Raw genomic sequence first — 17,145 nt, 5'->3', positions numbered from 1 at the left:
TCTTGGTTTTATAGATTGCTCCTTACATTCCAGCCACACAATCGCAACATATGGTTCATGACATAGATTCTTTCAACAACACCTAACACAATCATGTTTCGTTTACAACCTTAGGGTGTGTAGTAAAGTAGTTTAATTTGAAAATAATACATGAGAGGGGCAGTAATTGTGAGGGCTCATTATCCTAATCATTATTTATTAATATTCAATCATGATTAATCAGTAAATAGCAGAAAAATGAGTTAAAAATTTTTGTTTGGGCCTATAGAAATTTCTAGACGACCTTCAAATAAATAGGATATAACATAAATCAAATACTCAAAATAAATAACATATGCACTTAATAAACTCAAAAACATAAACATGTGTCATCCAACACAATCATGACGTATACAAACCAAAATATCATAGTGCCGACAAGGCTCAATAATAACATAATACAATCCTCCAAATATACACATATAGTATTTGGAAGACGACAATACTACGCAATACATAAATACAATTGAGCCCACTCTCAAGGAGCTCTAGTACTTCTTGATGCTTTCTCTCGAGCACCTGTGGTCAAACCACATGTACCATCTGTCATATTTACACACAAAAAACACGACAGTCCCCTCTCGGGGTCAAAAACCGAACTACGAGAAATCAAAAAACCACGATATATGACATAGAAATGCAATGATGCTATGCACGAATATGTGCAAGATATCAGAATATCATGAGTCAAATTATCGGTATCAACAATTATGCATAATATGTTGTATTGTTCCATGACAGTAGACCATGCCTGGTATATGGCCCAGCCTCGAAGTCATCAACTACCTAAGTTGGACCGAATCAAGGTAGCCAAACATCTCAATGACACAATATCATATCATATACATAACGGATCTCAACCAAAATATAATTGTATCTCAATAACAGACATGTTTAATATGATATATTCAATGGTATTTATGTGTTTAATTAAAATAAAAATGTATGTGGACGAAAGAAATATTTTATTTTATTTTATTTTGCACATCAATTATCAATTGATAATATGCGAATCAGCATATAATATCACATAAATCAACAAATAGCAAATAAATTATATCAAGGATCATCAAATGCCTCTGTCAGACATCATGAAAAATAACTGATCTTTACGTACCTCAACCAATTTACCAGTGATTTAAATCCTTAAGAAAATCATGGAAATTCCAACTCAAATAAATCACCTGAATATTAATTTAAAATGTATTATTATCATATACCAATTCATAACCATTTAAATTCAACTAAAATTCTAAATTCAACTATTTAGGCATTTTAAATTCCTAAAATCTCAATATTTGATTAAAATACCTAAAATCAATCATTTATATTTTACTTTGTAGCAAAATATTATTTTTAAATTTAAATGATTTTAAACTAATATTCAAACGACTAACTTTCCTAATTTCTCAAACTTTGAATTCTATTTGAAAAATTCACAATTTTGAATTTCATTATTTTATTAACTCGAATTATTTCGATAAATTCTAATAATTATAAAACTATCATAATTTTATAAAATTATCTCTAGTTTAAAGATAAATTTTAGGTTCATCAGATTATACCTTCAATTCGCACAATTCTGAAACTTACAACAATAACCCAATAATTAATCAATATTAATGTGATTGGACCAAAATTGAATTAAATTGAAATATTAAATTTATACCCTCAGACAGCCTTCGAACTTGCCAAACCAAGGCTGGAAATCAATAGGCTCGTCGGGAACAGACAGCGAACTCGCCGAATAAGACCACCGGAATCGCACAGAAAACTGAGCCACGAGCTTTTTGAAAAATTTTGGTATCAAAACAAACCTTACGACATAAGGAACAAGACCTCTCAATCAATTTTGAGTTTTGAGCAGCGGAGGTCAGCGATTTTGGAAGTGAAAGAGGCAGCGGTTTCTGACGGATTTTCCGGGACTCGCAATTTTACCTAAAAAAATTGGTATCAATGGAAAGCTTACGTCGAGACCTTTTCAACTATATATTTACTTAAATATTTCGGCAAACAATGCGGCCACAATCGGCAGTCAAAGTTTCGAAAATGGTTGAATGGTTTGGGGTATGGATCTACAGGTTGCAGGAGAGAGAAACAAATGATGATAAAATTTGACCCGGTCTATTTTATTCAAACTCTCGTGTGCTATAAAATTTAAATATGCATATAATATCATCTATGAAATTATGTTTTCTAATAATTATTTTAAACACATGATTTAATTATCTGGCTTAATTATTTTAAATTTCGAAATTTAAAACAATTAATCTTAATTATTGACAAGTAGTATATAATTAAATCTTGTCATTACAATAAGCTTTCATCTTTTTATCCAAACATACAATTTATTAACGCATAGTAACCTTCTGTAGAGGATGAAGAACGTGTTTAACTATCTATAATAGCCATAATTACAACACACATACAATAAAGAAAACTATCACAAGTTTATTTCGAAATAAAAAAGAAGGAGTTGATCGATGTCTTCATCTTCCTTTCGCCTTGGTATTTTTAGAAGTCTTGGTGGATTTGAATTTCAGACTTTAAATCTTATGAATTATTCTGCCAGTTATGGCCGACAACATCTTGTGGGTGATCCTTTCAGCAACTAGTTAGTGGCTTATCTTTATGGGTGGTTGAGTGATCTATCTTCCATTAGTTAATGGTGGATTGTCTTTTAGTGGTGGTCAATCTTCCATTAATGGAGTAGTTGGATCACATGTTTTCTTTATCTTTGTCGATGAGTCTTCTGCTTTTTATGGTCCCCGAGAAAATTGTTGTTTATGTGGTCCTTCACTACTTGGTCATGTTTCTGCAAGATGCTTTAGGTTCGTTCTAGCTCGAAAGCTTTTACCAAATTCTGGCTCCTTTTGGTTCGATCATTTTGGGCAGATTCTTTCTGACCATTATCCCACATGAGTCATATCACAGAATCTCAGGTGAGTATTTTTGCTCCCGACAGGTTGCTATTCCACAGAAAATTTATTTTCTTTTCAAATAGTTCTTCTGCAAAACTTGTTGTTTTTCCTATCACAATGTTTAACAAAAAATATTAATTTACAAAATTCTGAGAACTAAAAATAGAAACTTGAATTCTGATAACTTAAATAGAAACTTGACTTTGTCCATCTATGTTAGACCGACTCATAGACCATATGCTCTTTTGGTAGAGATGTCATCTTCAGTTAATGAAGCAATATGGGTGTTTCTTCTATTAGAGGATCTTTGATAAATTTTTGAATACTTGTATCTGACATCCTTAGTTTGATAAAATGAAAAGCTTTGTGTGAGCCTTTTCCTGGTGGTTCTGTTGTTCTACTGAAAAAATATAGCTCAAGAATGTATCCTCTAGACAAAATAGTCATTGTTGGCCTATGTTTCATTAACAGGTTCTTGAATCCACTTAGGTAGTCTTAAATTTTTTGGGAAGTTGGGTGATGTAGTATAAATTTATGTAGTCCACTTAGGACTTCTTGGACATGTGTTTTCCCTCATCTCTGACTTGTCATTAAATCTTCTTGAAAAGATAATCTCTTTGTTCTAGTTTAAGATTTTGATTCTTTTGTAGAATTGGTTTGTCTTGAATCTAGATATTTGTTTCTTGTATTTCTTTTTGGATAAATTGCATGAGCTACTTTTTTCAAATATTTCTGGTATTTCAATAAACTCATTTATGATAAACAATTCTCAATTATATGTATTAGATGGAGCATATGAAATTTGATAGATAATATAATATGGTATATTATCCTCTTTCATCAGTCTTTTTTTTAAAGTTTTAATGCAACGTCATGGCTCGACAAAAATCTCGATCTGCTAAGTTGTAGACAATTCTTGGATAAATTACTCATACAATTTTTCCCGCACAGAGATTCTCTGAGATAGTTGCCAGCATTGAATATTGAAGGTTACCCATTCTTTTATTGCATATAGCAATATCAATGGGTAAATCTATTCCTTCTTTAAAAGTTGTTTTTATCATAATATGGATTGCTTCAATATAAATCCATGAACATGGTTCGTGATACTTCTATCTTGAGTTTTTTAAATTCCTTCTTAATTTCTTCAAAAAGAATTAACTTGCATCTCCATCAGGTTCCCGAAAATTCCATTGAAGTTGTCATTTCCATAATAGAAACTTTATAGATTAGAATATGATTTATGTTTCTTAGGCCAAGAATTCCTTTGAACTTTTCTACTTATCTTGCAATGAATCTTTGATATCTCTGTTAGCTAGGATTCTCATGATCTTTTGGACCATGTTATAAGATATTGTTTTCTGGCTAAAAAAACCAAACAAACCTTCATGTGTTTCATGTAAAACACTTCGTCTTCAGTCAGATTCTGATTTTGTTATATCAGATTCTTCCTGACTTGAGACTTCTTTTTCTTCATATATACTTTCATTTGAGACAATATCCTCAAACCGATGATAAAATACATAATATATCCATCCATTAAATAGATTTCATATAATTCAAGATTATACAGAGCTTGAGTATATTTCTTTTTCTTCTCTTTGTCTTGACTATTAAAATAGCCTACTCTTGTAAATTGTGCTTTAAACAAGGTAGTCATTCTTCCGACTATCTCACTAAGAGATTATCCAGCTATGACTGATTCTTTGGTTTTTACCGAAGTCATGTCCTATGCAATGTTACTGATATCATAAGACTCAGTTCTAAATGTTTAATGAATCTCTCTCTGTTGAGATCAAATGTTTCTGCTGCGATTCTCATTGTTGATGTAAAATCATCTATGAGATCTTATCTACTTTTTGAAATCAAGTACATCAAGATTGTGCATAACCCCATAAGTATGTATAGGTTCGAAAATAGATTTTTCATAGGGTGTTTGATGCAAGAGATTTTGACTTCTACTTGATTTGGTTCCCGTTGGGTGTGCTTCTTCACCAACATGAAAATCTATTTGGGGTAATCTCATATTTGTATTATGAGATCCCACAATTTTCCTTGGTGGTTCATGAGAAGATGATCATGTTATTGCAAGTGATTCACCCCCATTTGCGTTCATCTTTAGATTTAAGACCCTGATATTTACAAAAAATTCTGCAAGGTCTTGGAGATCATCGAGACCAATCTTTTCTAAAGTTGTCATCAGATTAATTTCTTCTCTGAGACATTTTTAATTAGATTTATCATTTTTCTTTCGTCGGATATAGGTTTTGACATCACATTGGCAGTCTATTTTTGGTGTAATAAAGGTTTAGTACCAAAAGATGATGATAACTTGCATATCGAAGTCCTTTTACTAAAACTTGCTTGTTGTTCTAGAGTTGAGATTTTTGTTTAAATATCCTTTAGTGTTATAAGAATTTCTTATAGTCTTTCAATTATTTTTTCGATCTTTTTGTGGCACATAATACAACATACTGCCATAATTTTGTACCGTCGGTTAGATTTTTCTAAGATCTCCAGAGAGATTAGAGGACTCCCGTATCATTTTTAGGAACTTATTAGATTGAATCATAAATTTACCTTTGGATTTCCGGATATCTAAACATTGGTTAGATTTTCTTGTTTGAATTATTCCAAAGTGCTACAAATAATTAATCTTGAAATGTATTCTGATCCATATTATTTGAGAAAATTCTCCTCCTCACACATTTAATTACACAATAATAATAACTTTATACGTTTTAAATAATTTTACTTCGACTCTAATAAGGTAAATCAGCCAATTAAAATCAATAAATATCAAGGTATTTTTATCATTTTCAACATTTATAGGAAGTTTGAACAAAAAATATTGGCTATAAGGAATTATGATAAATTTATTTTTAAAAAACATTAAAAAAAGACCTTTAAATTTTTATTTAAAAATAATAAATTGAAAAATTGTTTTTAAATTTTTTTAAAAGCATTTTACAAATTTTTTGTCTAAACACATACCTTGACTTTTTCACTCATAAAACTCGTACCGTTTTGTTCAAAATATAGGATATATAATACGAAGATAAGTAATATTTTGTAATAATAAAATAAATAGAAAATGATAGTTAATATAGTGTTTGATTTGATTGATTTAATTGATTAAATTTGAGATAATATGATATTACCATTTTGTCCTTGTTACAAATATTAATAATATTATTTATTAAGGGTAATATCGTACTTTTATATTATTGATTTAATTGATGTGAGATAAATAATTACAAATTTGATTGATGTGAGATAAATAATTAATAATTTGATTGATTGGGATAAATAATACGTGTACAAAACAAGTGATATGATAGGACTATTTATATTAGTACTTACCAGTACTTGAACCAAACGGTACCTAAAAACATTCTTAAAATACTTGTCAAAGTGATATAGGTATTACTACTGCATATTAAAAGTATTATGTTTTCAATAAATAAATTATTGCAAAATGCATTTAAAAAATTGGAATAAGGGCTTTGTTTTAATTTTTTACAAATTATGTTTAGTTTATATTTTAAATAATGATACACATTTATAAATATAAATTTAATTATCATATTATAACAATTATAATATTTTACCGAAAAAGTTATTATTCATATTGATTTTAATAAATTACTGAAAAAGCGATACATTTATTATTTTGAGATTGAGATTAAGATTAAGATTTGAGAATGAAAATAATATAAATAATTCGCTCAAAAAATAATATAAATAATAATTCAAGGAGTTAATTGTGACCCATGTAGGACCGAATGCTTCTCGCTTTACCAAAAGTTATAGCTAGTGGTAATGTTGCAACTCAAATCTTTTAAACCGCACAGCAGCTCAAACACCACGATTCGGTCGCTCTAGTCTCTACCAAGCAGGGACAATTATTGCATCCAACAATCTCCCTCCCAATAATTGCACTCCTTGCAATCAATAAGAATCGAACCCGTGACCTTGGCTCTGATACCAATTGTAGTACCGAGTGCTTACCACTTTACCAAAAGTTATAGCTAGTGTTAATGGTGTAACTCAAATCTTGTAAATCGCACAGCAGCTCAAGCACTACGATTCGATCGCTCTACCAAAAGGGACAATTATTGCAGCCAACAACCCACGTGTGCGATTGAAATGGATTTAAAATATATCATACAGTAATTTAAATAATTAAATTAAATGGGTCCTGAATAATGCACTCGAAAAAAATAATTACGACCAAGGTTTAACCATGATTTTATAATTTTGGTGAGCTGAAATATATATAAATCATAAACTTTTGTTTGAAAAAATTCATTCTTAAAAATTAAATATATCAAGATGAATAATAATCCAACATATCATAATATATAATATTTTTACCAAGTGCACGAAAAAATAAGTAAAAAAATAAGAAATATAAAATATATTTTTCAGTCAAATTATTTTAGTTATATAATATTTCACTCAAAATCTTCTTATGTAACTCAAATAACATTTAATATATGCATATTTTTTAGTTTATTTATGATATTTATGTAAATTTTATAGAAATTTTTTGAGTAAATTTCAAGGATTATACTAATGCATGTTACCCCTCCACCCCTTAAATTTAGTGCCAAATACCTAATTCTTGGAAGAAGTTAGCCATGTAAAACGAATGATCATCCTTTTCATTAATTTTTTATTATGAGTTATGTTGAGTCTAAAAATATTTTAAATTTATTGACTGATGGTATAATTTATTTTCGGCATTCCGTAATTTAAAAATTCAAAAAAATTCTAGACCTAAACAATAGAAATCAAAATTATGATCATAATTCATAGGTGCAATAATTGGTTAGAGGACAACCGAACCGTGACACTTAGGTGTTATACATTTTTTTCACTGGTTATAATTTTTGATAAATCTAAATATAATCGATTCTATAATCGGTATCATGGTGAATGTCATGAATTTGATTTCTATTAATTAAAAATATTATAATTAGAGATGATAATGGATCGAGTCGAAACTCGACCGTGTATTAAACTCTCCCCGGTATGGTTGATTTAGCCTGTCTAAATGGGTCCTAAGCAGGCAACAGGTTTAGCCAGAACCGACCCGTACATACATAATGTGTGTGTGTATACATGTGTGTTATATATTTAATAGGAAAATATATAATTAAACATTTTTTATTAATTAATAATTGAATAAAAATTGATAGATTTTAACTTGTGATAATATTTTTACTCCTAAATATTATTATATAAAATTTGAAAATAAATTTAATGATTAATTAATTTTTAAATTTTTTATTTTGTATTTGGAAAAAAATTACACAAATAAATAAATTTGATGATCTACGGGTACAACCCGGATTGGACCCTCGGGTTCACATGTCAAGGAGGGCGGGGCTGTTCCAATGGTTGGAGAGTCGGGTCTCGGGTTTGGCCAAACCCACTCCGATCCCATTCCTGTTGTCATTCCTAATTACAATTAATGGGATAGAGATTTACGGGGAAACTTAGGCTCTTGTACAACTTAAAATATTTAAACTATTATTAAAACTAGCTATAATTTTTGTTAAAATACTCAATCTACAATGTTCTTAGCTCGCATGTAAGAGTAAGACCGTAAAATGTACGTTCTCGGGGATATCTGAGTTGGTTGAGTATGTGAGCTCTTAACCAATGGTCAGAAATTCGTTTTTTTCTTATCAATACCTTTTGGACGAATTAGTCTGTTAAGATCAAGTGCTTGCTCTTAGAACAAAATTTATAGCTGTTAATCAAGACGGAACCCTATTTTTTTATACTTGTGGTAGCGCAAATTACACTTAGCATCAAACGCTTACCACTATGCCAAATGTTATAGCTGTTAATCAAATCACAACTTTATTTTGTTATACTTGTGGCAGCATAGAGCGCACCTACTTGTGTGCTAATGGGTCAAGCTGTTGAGCCTATGAGTCTGATGAGGTGTGTGGTGCTTTCTCATATCCCTTATAGATCAGTCATATTATTTCTCTACCATCAACCTTGTTTCCCAGCAGAGACTTTACTCTTTTACGAACCACATAGTAAACCAAATCAAGTGACGCAACGTCAACAACCTGACGCACGAAAAATTTTTCAAGAGGTCGCCTATTTCAGTATTAGTCTTACTCATACATGCTTAACCCAACATCGTCTCACAAAATTTGTTCAATACGATTTAATTTAATTGATTTATAAACTATAAAAGTATGGATTCTCATGTTAAAAAAACATAAAATGTAGTATTCAATAAACAAGTAGTATGTATAATTCGTTTATTTATATTATTTTTTCAAAACCTAACGCAGTGGCCTTTAAATGCAGAAAACCATACGGAAAGCCATACCTGTACATTTGGATAACTGGAATCTACATTTTCTATACCTTTCCTACGGCTCTGCGCTCTCTCTCCTCGCTAGGTACTCTATTTTCTGTTCATAATTGTGTATATATGCGCGTGTGCAGCGTATATTTGTGAGAGTTGTGCTTCTGGTGTGTTTGAATTCATGAATTTCGTTCTTCCTTTTTAATCGTGACAATGTTAATAGCTAGGTGTTGATGGGCCCGTTTACATTAGCTGTTGATGCGAAGAGCTCTTCTGGATTTTCGTCTGGTAACTTGAACAATTTAACCTGCTTGAATGGGAAATTATATCTTGAAATTTTGAAACTTTTTCGGTTGCATAAGATGCTCATAACTTGTTTTAATTTGGCCATAAGTTACAGGAATCTGTCGCGACTTGCGATACTTCATTTATCCCGGCGCAGAAATCCACTCATGATTTTTAGAGTAATTAAGCAAATGTGAAATTCCGTGAATTTTACACAAGGAAATAATTTTTATTTTTCATTTTTATTGAATTTTACAAGGAGATATATCTTTCATTGCATTTCCCACGTATGTTTGAATTCATATGGCGGATGGTAAAGAGGAAAAGTTCACATTTTCGTGTAGAGAAAAATTAATCTGTACTTTGAAAATGTTCTACATGTGGATGATTGTAATGAAAAAAATGCGAATAGAAGCATCATTTTCAATGATAGACGATATAATGATTCTTAATGAATTTGCTTTTGTGTCCCCTTAATAACCATAAAAGGGAAAATCGTTTCTTAGTGTTTCTAATTATATTTGTAATCCGAACAAAGTGTTACTGAAAGGTAGACCAAAATTCCGCCTAAAAAAATTGATTCACATGTTATTATTTATTGTCTTTTTTATTTGGGATTTTATGGGATTTTGTTGACAATGTGATCCTGTTTTGCAGATGCATCCAATAAGAAAATGAAAAATCTTCAGTTGCAATCGGAAAGTTTTTTTGCCTCTGTCAGTGTTAGAGAAGAAAAGCCATTCGATTTTTTGCGGACATTATTTGGTATTTGTCAAATAATTCTTCCATTTCTATTATATCTTTTACCTGAAGCTGTATGCCAAGTTTGCTTGTGAACCACAAATATATTGGTGACAACTAATAGCATTTTCTATTGTAATACCTTTTGATATTTTGTGTATGCTTTTCCAGTTTTAACTTTTAATCTGTCCTCGAGATTTTTGATGTAAGGACTAAGGAATCTGGATTTAGAGGTATTTGATGCATATTGCACGGGGAATTCCTAAATTCATAGATATAATGTATAAGATGATCTTGTATCATCATGCTTGGATTCCCATGTGAATCTCCATCGACATTGTACAATAATTAGTTGAATTAATATTTATGAAATGACTCTTGTAGATGGTATTATAGCTGGTGGCACAGCTGGTGTTGTAGTTGAAACAGCTTTATATCCTATTGATACAATAAAGACACGACTGCAGGTCAGTTTCATTTGTTATTCTTTCATGGTATAAGGTCCAAACTGTTTGAATGCTAAATATTTGTTTGTTTTCAGTGTTCTTAGCTAGTCATGATTCTTATGTTATAACCTGCTATTTTAATGGACACTATTGTTCAGTCTGTCACTTGTTCCAAAACTGCTGAGATGTGTGTTTGGTGTTTCACTCGAGAAGGAAAAGAGAGGGAAAGAGAAAGTTAGTGAGGTTGATGGTGCACTTGCATGGAAGTTCAAGTTTAATTTCTTGTATTAACATTGCTCTCTATGCATGTAATTGCTTTTAAACGGATAAATGTTCATCAAATTTTAGAATCACCCTTCGGTTCTCCGCTTCCTCATAAAATAAGTAAAAATTAATGTCTTTTGTTAATTATCGAAGCATTATCCGCTGAATAATTTTTCTGACATCTTATGATTTTCTTAACATTTAATTTATTTTGTAGGCAGCACATGGTGGGGGAAAGATAGTTCTTAAAGGATTATATTCTGGACTGGCTGGAAATCTTGCTGGGGTCTTACCGTGAGTGCATGTTTAAAAATCCATCTGTTGCACATTTCCTGAACTTCGAATTGTTAATCTGTCTCTGTGTGAAAGAAGAGTGTTTGTACAGCAGGCGTTTAAATTGTAATTATTCGGTCTAGAAAAAATGAGCAAGTTGATTGATAATTTTTTTTAATGACAGGGCATCTGCTATTTTTCTTGGTGTCTATGAACCTGCCAAGCAAAAACTTCTAAGAAGCCTTCCAGAAAATCTTAGTGCCGTAGCTCACCTGGTTAGATGATTTCTACTCACCCTATTATTGACTTATAAATTTATAATCTGATTAGGTTTTGGATGGTATTTTATTTATTGAAAGCCTTAAAATCATTGCCAATTCTCCTCGATGTGGACAACAGAAGCAAATGCATTACAGAATAGACATGGAGCTAGAGATTTTGAATGATCGAACCTTCATATGCCTTACCAAATGATGTGCCATTTTTGTGGTTCGTTAAGGTTCTTCCTACTCTTGGGTTTGATTTAACCCCGATTAAAATATTGTCCACTCTTAGCAGCGTTGAATTATGTTAATCTGAATCACATGCTTTTCTTGGTGAAAAAGCGCATCCCCAAAACGAAAAATCATTTGGAATATTAGCAGTAGTGATTGGGCAGCATGCTATTCTTTGAAGTTGTTTTTCTCATGTCATAAATCTTAGACATCTTCTGGAAAATGTAAACAGTGTTGGCATCAAATATTTACAACAGAGTTGAATCATCTTGCAGAAACATTCTCAAGCTTTGTTTTCTTGTTCCTTCATATGGATATCTGATTTGTAATAAGTAGACTGCAGGTGCCCTTGGAGGCATAGCTGCTTCCTTTGTTCGTGTTCCTACGGAGGTAAATATCTTTCGCCCTCTTTGCTTTTAGTCGTTCCCTTGTTGGGAATCGGCCTGTTTGTTTTACTTGTTAATGTTTTCCATCTCAACGTTTACATTTGGTGTGAATGCTTGTATCTTTTCTGTACAATTCATTATTCTTGACATATTAGGTAGTTAAGCAGCGGATGCAAACTGGGCAATTTGGTTCTGCCCCAGAAGCTGTGAGGCTCATTGTCTCCAAAGAAGGATTTAAAGGTCTTTTTGTGGTATACTACCTTCCTTTATTATCATTTGTTAAAAACTGATCTGCGCTGTTTTTGCTGATCTGTGCTGTTTTTGCCAGAGAATTTACTTAAAGAATTGTTACCTTCTTTCCACCAGTCCCTCTCAACTGTGTTACTGTTGACCTTATGATTTTTGAATGCTTTCTGTGGAAGGAAATTAATGATTTGTTGTCGTCAACCGTAAAAATTTGTTGATAACAATGTTCATCTTTTCAATGGCTGCAACTCAGCACCATAAAACAATATTTAATAACATTTGATTATTTTTTTATTTTTATTTTTTGTTTTAGGGATATCGATCATTTTTGCTGAGAGATCTGCCATTTGATGCGCTTCAATTCTGCATCTACGAACAACTTCGAATTGGTTATAAATTGGCAGTAAGTTCCCTTTTGTAAACGTTGCATGACGGTCATTGTTTAATTGACCTGATGAATGCCAATGGTGAATAAATGTGTTGTATAGAATAGATGATGTTTTAGAACTGGATCATTCTGTTCCCATTATATGGGAAAATATTACCAGTCCATGGTTTATCTTTCTTCCCAAATTCCAGCATTACTCCGTATTAGTATTCATGCTTAACTAATTGATGCTAAGCTGATTTGGATGATAATAGGCATCATCATCATCATTATTTTGTCTTATTAGGCAAGGAGAGATCTGAATGATCCTGAAAATGCTATAATTGGGGCTTTTGCAGGTAATATGACTTTCTAATGCATCCAATGATCTCTCACGCTTACGTTCTCCACGTGAAGTGGAGTTCGCTAACTTCATTTAAATCAACATTTAATTTCATTTGTATCTCAGGTGCTCTGACTGGAGCCATAACAACTCCTCTTGATGTGATTAAGACTAGGTTGATGGTTCAGGTATAATCGAACCCTTTTCTCCCACACACACAAATGTTTTTGCATATGGTATCTGCAGTGAAGGGTGATAATATATACATACATCAAACGTATATTTCAGCATTTTGGCCTGTGAACTTTAATGTCATGTTTCCATACAGGGATCGACAAACCAGTATAAAGGCATAGTTGACTGTGTCCAAACAATTGTAAGAGAAGAAGGCGCACCCGCTCTACTCAAGGTATACATTCAATCCCCCATTGGTTTTAAATTCAGGCACTCTATTATGAAGACCTTGTTTATGCAAAGAAAATTGTGTAAAAATTTGTTTCATCCCAGGGAATCGGGCCGAGAGTACTGTGGATAGGCATAGGAGGTTCTATATTCTTTGGTGTTCTCGAGAGCACGAAGCGATTGCTTGCGGAGAGGCATCCCAAGAATCAGCAAAATTCGAAATTCAAAGCAGAATTATAAGATATTGGGTTAAATTGGAAACATATGTAACTTTAGACCTGGGATAATGACTGCAGTCATTCCTTCTTTTCAACTTTATTTTGTCATTTTTGAGTTTAGAACTAAAAATTCACTGTTATGAGCTCGCAAGTTTGCATCATTCACAAACTCTAATTTAATTTGACTCAAACCAAACCTAGCCAGTCCGCAAATTAGCTCCATAAAATTAGGGTTCAACTCAAATATAAACCTATAAGAAATAGATGGTCAAACTCGAATTTCATTCCTTTTGCAACTTCAAGAGGAAGGATTAAGACAAGGAATATACAAGGGCTGTAATTAATGAGGAATCTCGGAAAATATGTGATTGCAATATAAAATTATCAAATTCGAATAAAACTCAAATATGTTCAAAAAAAATTTCGACTCAATTTGAGTTTAAATTATTTTGTACAATTTACGAGCTTTAATATATTTGTATTTTAAATAAATTTATTTTGAGTGTTTATTTTTTAAAAGCTCACCATCATGTACAAATATTTCAAATCGAACTCGAGCGAAAAATATTAAAATTTCGAGTTTCAAATAGAACTATTGAATAAATTGAACTTCAAAATTTTCTTCATACAACTCAATTCAATATTTTTCCACTAAAACAAACTTCTCCCACGGTAACACTGAATCACGTGAGCTCCGTATGCATACAACAGGAGGAAACCCAAAAACCGGCACCAACATTATATTCCGCACATTTATTTGTACAGCGTGTACATGTTTTACAAAACCATGTTTTCCTAATACAGGACAAAATTTCAATCGTACAATCCAAACTGGCATCAGTTTGGAAGATTTTAATAAAAGAATAAAACTATCCCTAAAATCCGACCTCAATTCTCAAAACAAGTATTCACTCCCATGTATTTTTTTCACAGCTCTGTGCTTTAAAAATACTCGAAACTAGAATAGCTTTACCTAATATTGACATGATGTATGTTGGCATCGGTGACTGTCCGACGAGGATCCTGTTCGAAATGCACACGTACATTGACTTATCTTGGTGCTAGGTTCATTACATCAAAGGAAGGTACGCTCCCCCGTGTCCCTTTCTTAGAATAAGGGGTCCAGCATTATCAGGTACTTTATCCAATTCCCTGTTGCATGCCTCGATTACATCACCAAAACCTGTGGCTGTAGTGGCCAAATGCAATTTTAACCTGATATCTCTGGTCCTTCTAAGCAAACATCTAAATGATTTCGCTAGATACTTCCAATCTGCTGGCAAGCCTCCTCCAGTCAACCAAACTGAGAATTGGGATTGGTCTCCCCTGGCTTGCATCTCAGATCGATAAAACCTTGCAAGTTCGATAAGCATTGATGGTTGGAGAGGTAGCACGGCTACAAATTCAGCCACAAACTGCTCGGTAAGCTCAGGGTTAAGCATTTGTTCCCACAGCACCAGAGCCCATTCACTTGGCTGGTTAAGACCATAGGCTTCAGCAACAATTAGGGCCTCCTGAAATCTGAACTGCTCAACTAATATTCGCCTTGCATTAGTTTCAGAAAGATCGAGCCATTTTGTATCTGGCATTCTAATCTGTAGGGATACAAGAGATGCCTGAGCACAAGCTTTGAGGGTTTTGTTTCCGGCATCAATAGAGGAGTGAACTTCAGCAGCCTTGATGAAATAACACATGGATTCAAGGAGGTCCTCATTTTGGTCCTTGTCATTACGGAGAAACCATTGCTGAGAAGATTGCTTAGCTCGTAACTCCAGAAGACTTGCAGTGTCATGCTTCATGTCAAAGTGATTATAGACCTGCACAGGAGAACGGGATTCAATTAATGAGAGAACATAAAAAGAATCGATCTTTCTCAGAATTTTAAAACTTAAGGTCTGGAATTGGATTATCACTTCTCCAGGGAGATTAAACAATTAATATTTTCAGCTGGGGAGCCAAGGGGGATTGGGGGTGGGAAATTGCATGTGTTCAAATTCAAACCATGGCAAATGCATCAAGATCACTCGGGTTGATTTGCTTAAGGGATATCAGAACAGCCATTCGAAATCCTCTAACTGCTTCAGCAGTGGCACTATTTGCATCTGCAGCCGCTGAGTACTTTTGAAGGAGGAGATCCAGTTGACCATTTTCAATCAGAATTCCGAGTATAAAATCGAGTGCATGGAAATTTCCAACTCCTGTGATCAAGCGAGCTAGGCATGAGAAATCACCCTCCCATACATAAGCTTCCACCCTGGTTGCTGCTAGAGCCACAAGAACATCTACTCCATCAAGGCATGCTGACAACTTGTAAAAGTGGTGGGAGAGAATGAGAAGCTCAACCTATGAATCAAAATTTGGCAAATAAGTAATTTAGCCGCTTAAAAGGCAACGAGATGGCCACCCAGGGAAGTTAGTTAAAATGTCAGATTGGCTGTAATATGTTAACCAAGTGAGAGAGGTGAATAAAAACCTAGTCAAATAGCATATATAAGTTGAAACTGGGGCCTTTTGAGAATCAAGATGTCTTAGATGAAAGAAACAAGAACGTTAACCAACGACATGAGATTAAAATACCACGAAATAATTTAATAATTCACATTGATTAAAATTTAAGCAAGATCCTATGGCTGCACCCATCCACATCAAGTAGAACCACATTACCCACATTACCTCACATGCATGTGGTATCTCTTGCCCGGTGATAACTAATCTCATTAACGCATGACCAATTTCTGAATCACTAGGGCAAAGCTCAACCCATTTCAAGAAGTCTGAAAACCTCCATAGAAGTGGAGCAGGACCTTCCTCCTTCTGAGACTCCATATACCCACCACGATGTGCTGCCAATAGACCCTGAAAATTATTGAACAAAAGTAAAAACTCATAAAGATCTCAAAAACTTTCGAAATCAAACTATGTTTATGATAAACTGCTCGATATGGACCAAGAAGGAAAGTGCGACTCAACCAAAATTGTTTGCTGCACAACTGAGAGGTCAGACACACACACACTCAAGCATCAGACTTGTAGTCACCTTTAGAAAGGATTCTGCAAGAATTTGAGCTATACTAGCAGCTGGGATGGAGTGACTCCTCACTAAAAGATTGGCTTCGTCAAAAGAATCCTGTGCCTTGAGAGAAAGCAATTGTAAGCAGTTCAATTGGTTGTTTATCAAATGCCTCAGAAAATAAGAGCCCCAGCACATTTGCAGTCTTCACAACAGATATTATTCTCTTACATAAACCCTGTCCACTACCTTCCATTAAAATTGCAGCTAAGTTCTCCAAGACCTACAACAAACAACAAAGTAATCAACAGTTGAATTATCAATCTGGAAGTCTACATGCATGAGTAGAATTGTGATTCTTTCTAAAAAA

General features: G+C 33.0%; 2 protein-coding genes across 3 annotated transcripts in view; one reads left to right on the top strand and one right to left on the bottom strand.

Moving 5' to 3' along the window:
* Positions 1 to 9,258: 9,258 nt before the first annotated feature.
* LOC142522942 (S-adenosylmethionine carrier 1, chloroplastic/mitochondrial) lies at positions 9,259 to 13,911 on the top strand. Of its 2 annotated transcripts, none has more exons than XM_075626544.1 (13): positions 9,259 to 9,394; positions 9,524 to 9,588; positions 10,243 to 10,350; positions 10,711 to 10,793; positions 11,254 to 11,330; positions 11,494 to 11,584; positions 12,140 to 12,193; positions 12,345 to 12,440; positions 12,749 to 12,838; positions 13,110 to 13,161; positions 13,272 to 13,333; positions 13,474 to 13,554; positions 13,653 to 13,911. In XM_075626544.1, the coding sequence occupies exons 2-13, from the start codon at positions 9,534 to 9,536 to the stop codon at positions 13,785 to 13,787; spliced, it is 984 nt and encodes a 327-aa protein (XP_075482659.1). In that variant the 5' UTR covers positions 9,259 to 9,394; positions 9,524 to 9,533; the 3' UTR covers positions 13,788 to 13,911. The 2 variants fall into 2 exon arrangements, with proteins under 2 accessions (XP_075482659.1, XP_075482660.1); XM_075626545.1 differs by having other exon boundaries at positions 9,265 to 9,394; positions 9,528 to 9,588.
* A 568-nt stretch (positions 13,912 to 14,479) lies between these two features.
* Positions 14,480 to 17,145, bottom strand: part of LOC142522406 (uncharacterized) — a 28,655-nt gene continuing 25,989 nt past the window's right edge. The window contains 5 exon segments of the mRNA XM_075625779.1: positions 14,480 to 15,582; positions 15,767 to 16,108; positions 16,439 to 16,621; positions 16,803 to 16,919; positions 16,921 to 17,058. Of these exon segments, the coding sequence (XP_075481894.1) occupies positions 14,836 to 15,582; positions 15,767 to 16,108; positions 16,439 to 16,621; positions 16,803 to 16,919; positions 16,921 to 17,058 (1,527 nt within the window). The 3' untranslated portion in view covers positions 14,480 to 14,835.

This window comes from Primulina tabacum, chromosome 13, assembly GCF_025594145.1.
Source record: "Primulina tabacum isolate GXHZ01 chromosome 13, ASM2559414v2, whole genome shotgun sequence".
Taxonomy (NCBI): Eukaryota; Viridiplantae; Streptophyta; class Magnoliopsida; order Lamiales; family Gesneriaceae; genus Primulina; species Primulina tabacum.
The sequence above is the reverse complement of the archived record's forward strand: the minus strand, read 5'-3'. Positions and strand labels throughout refer to the sequence as shown.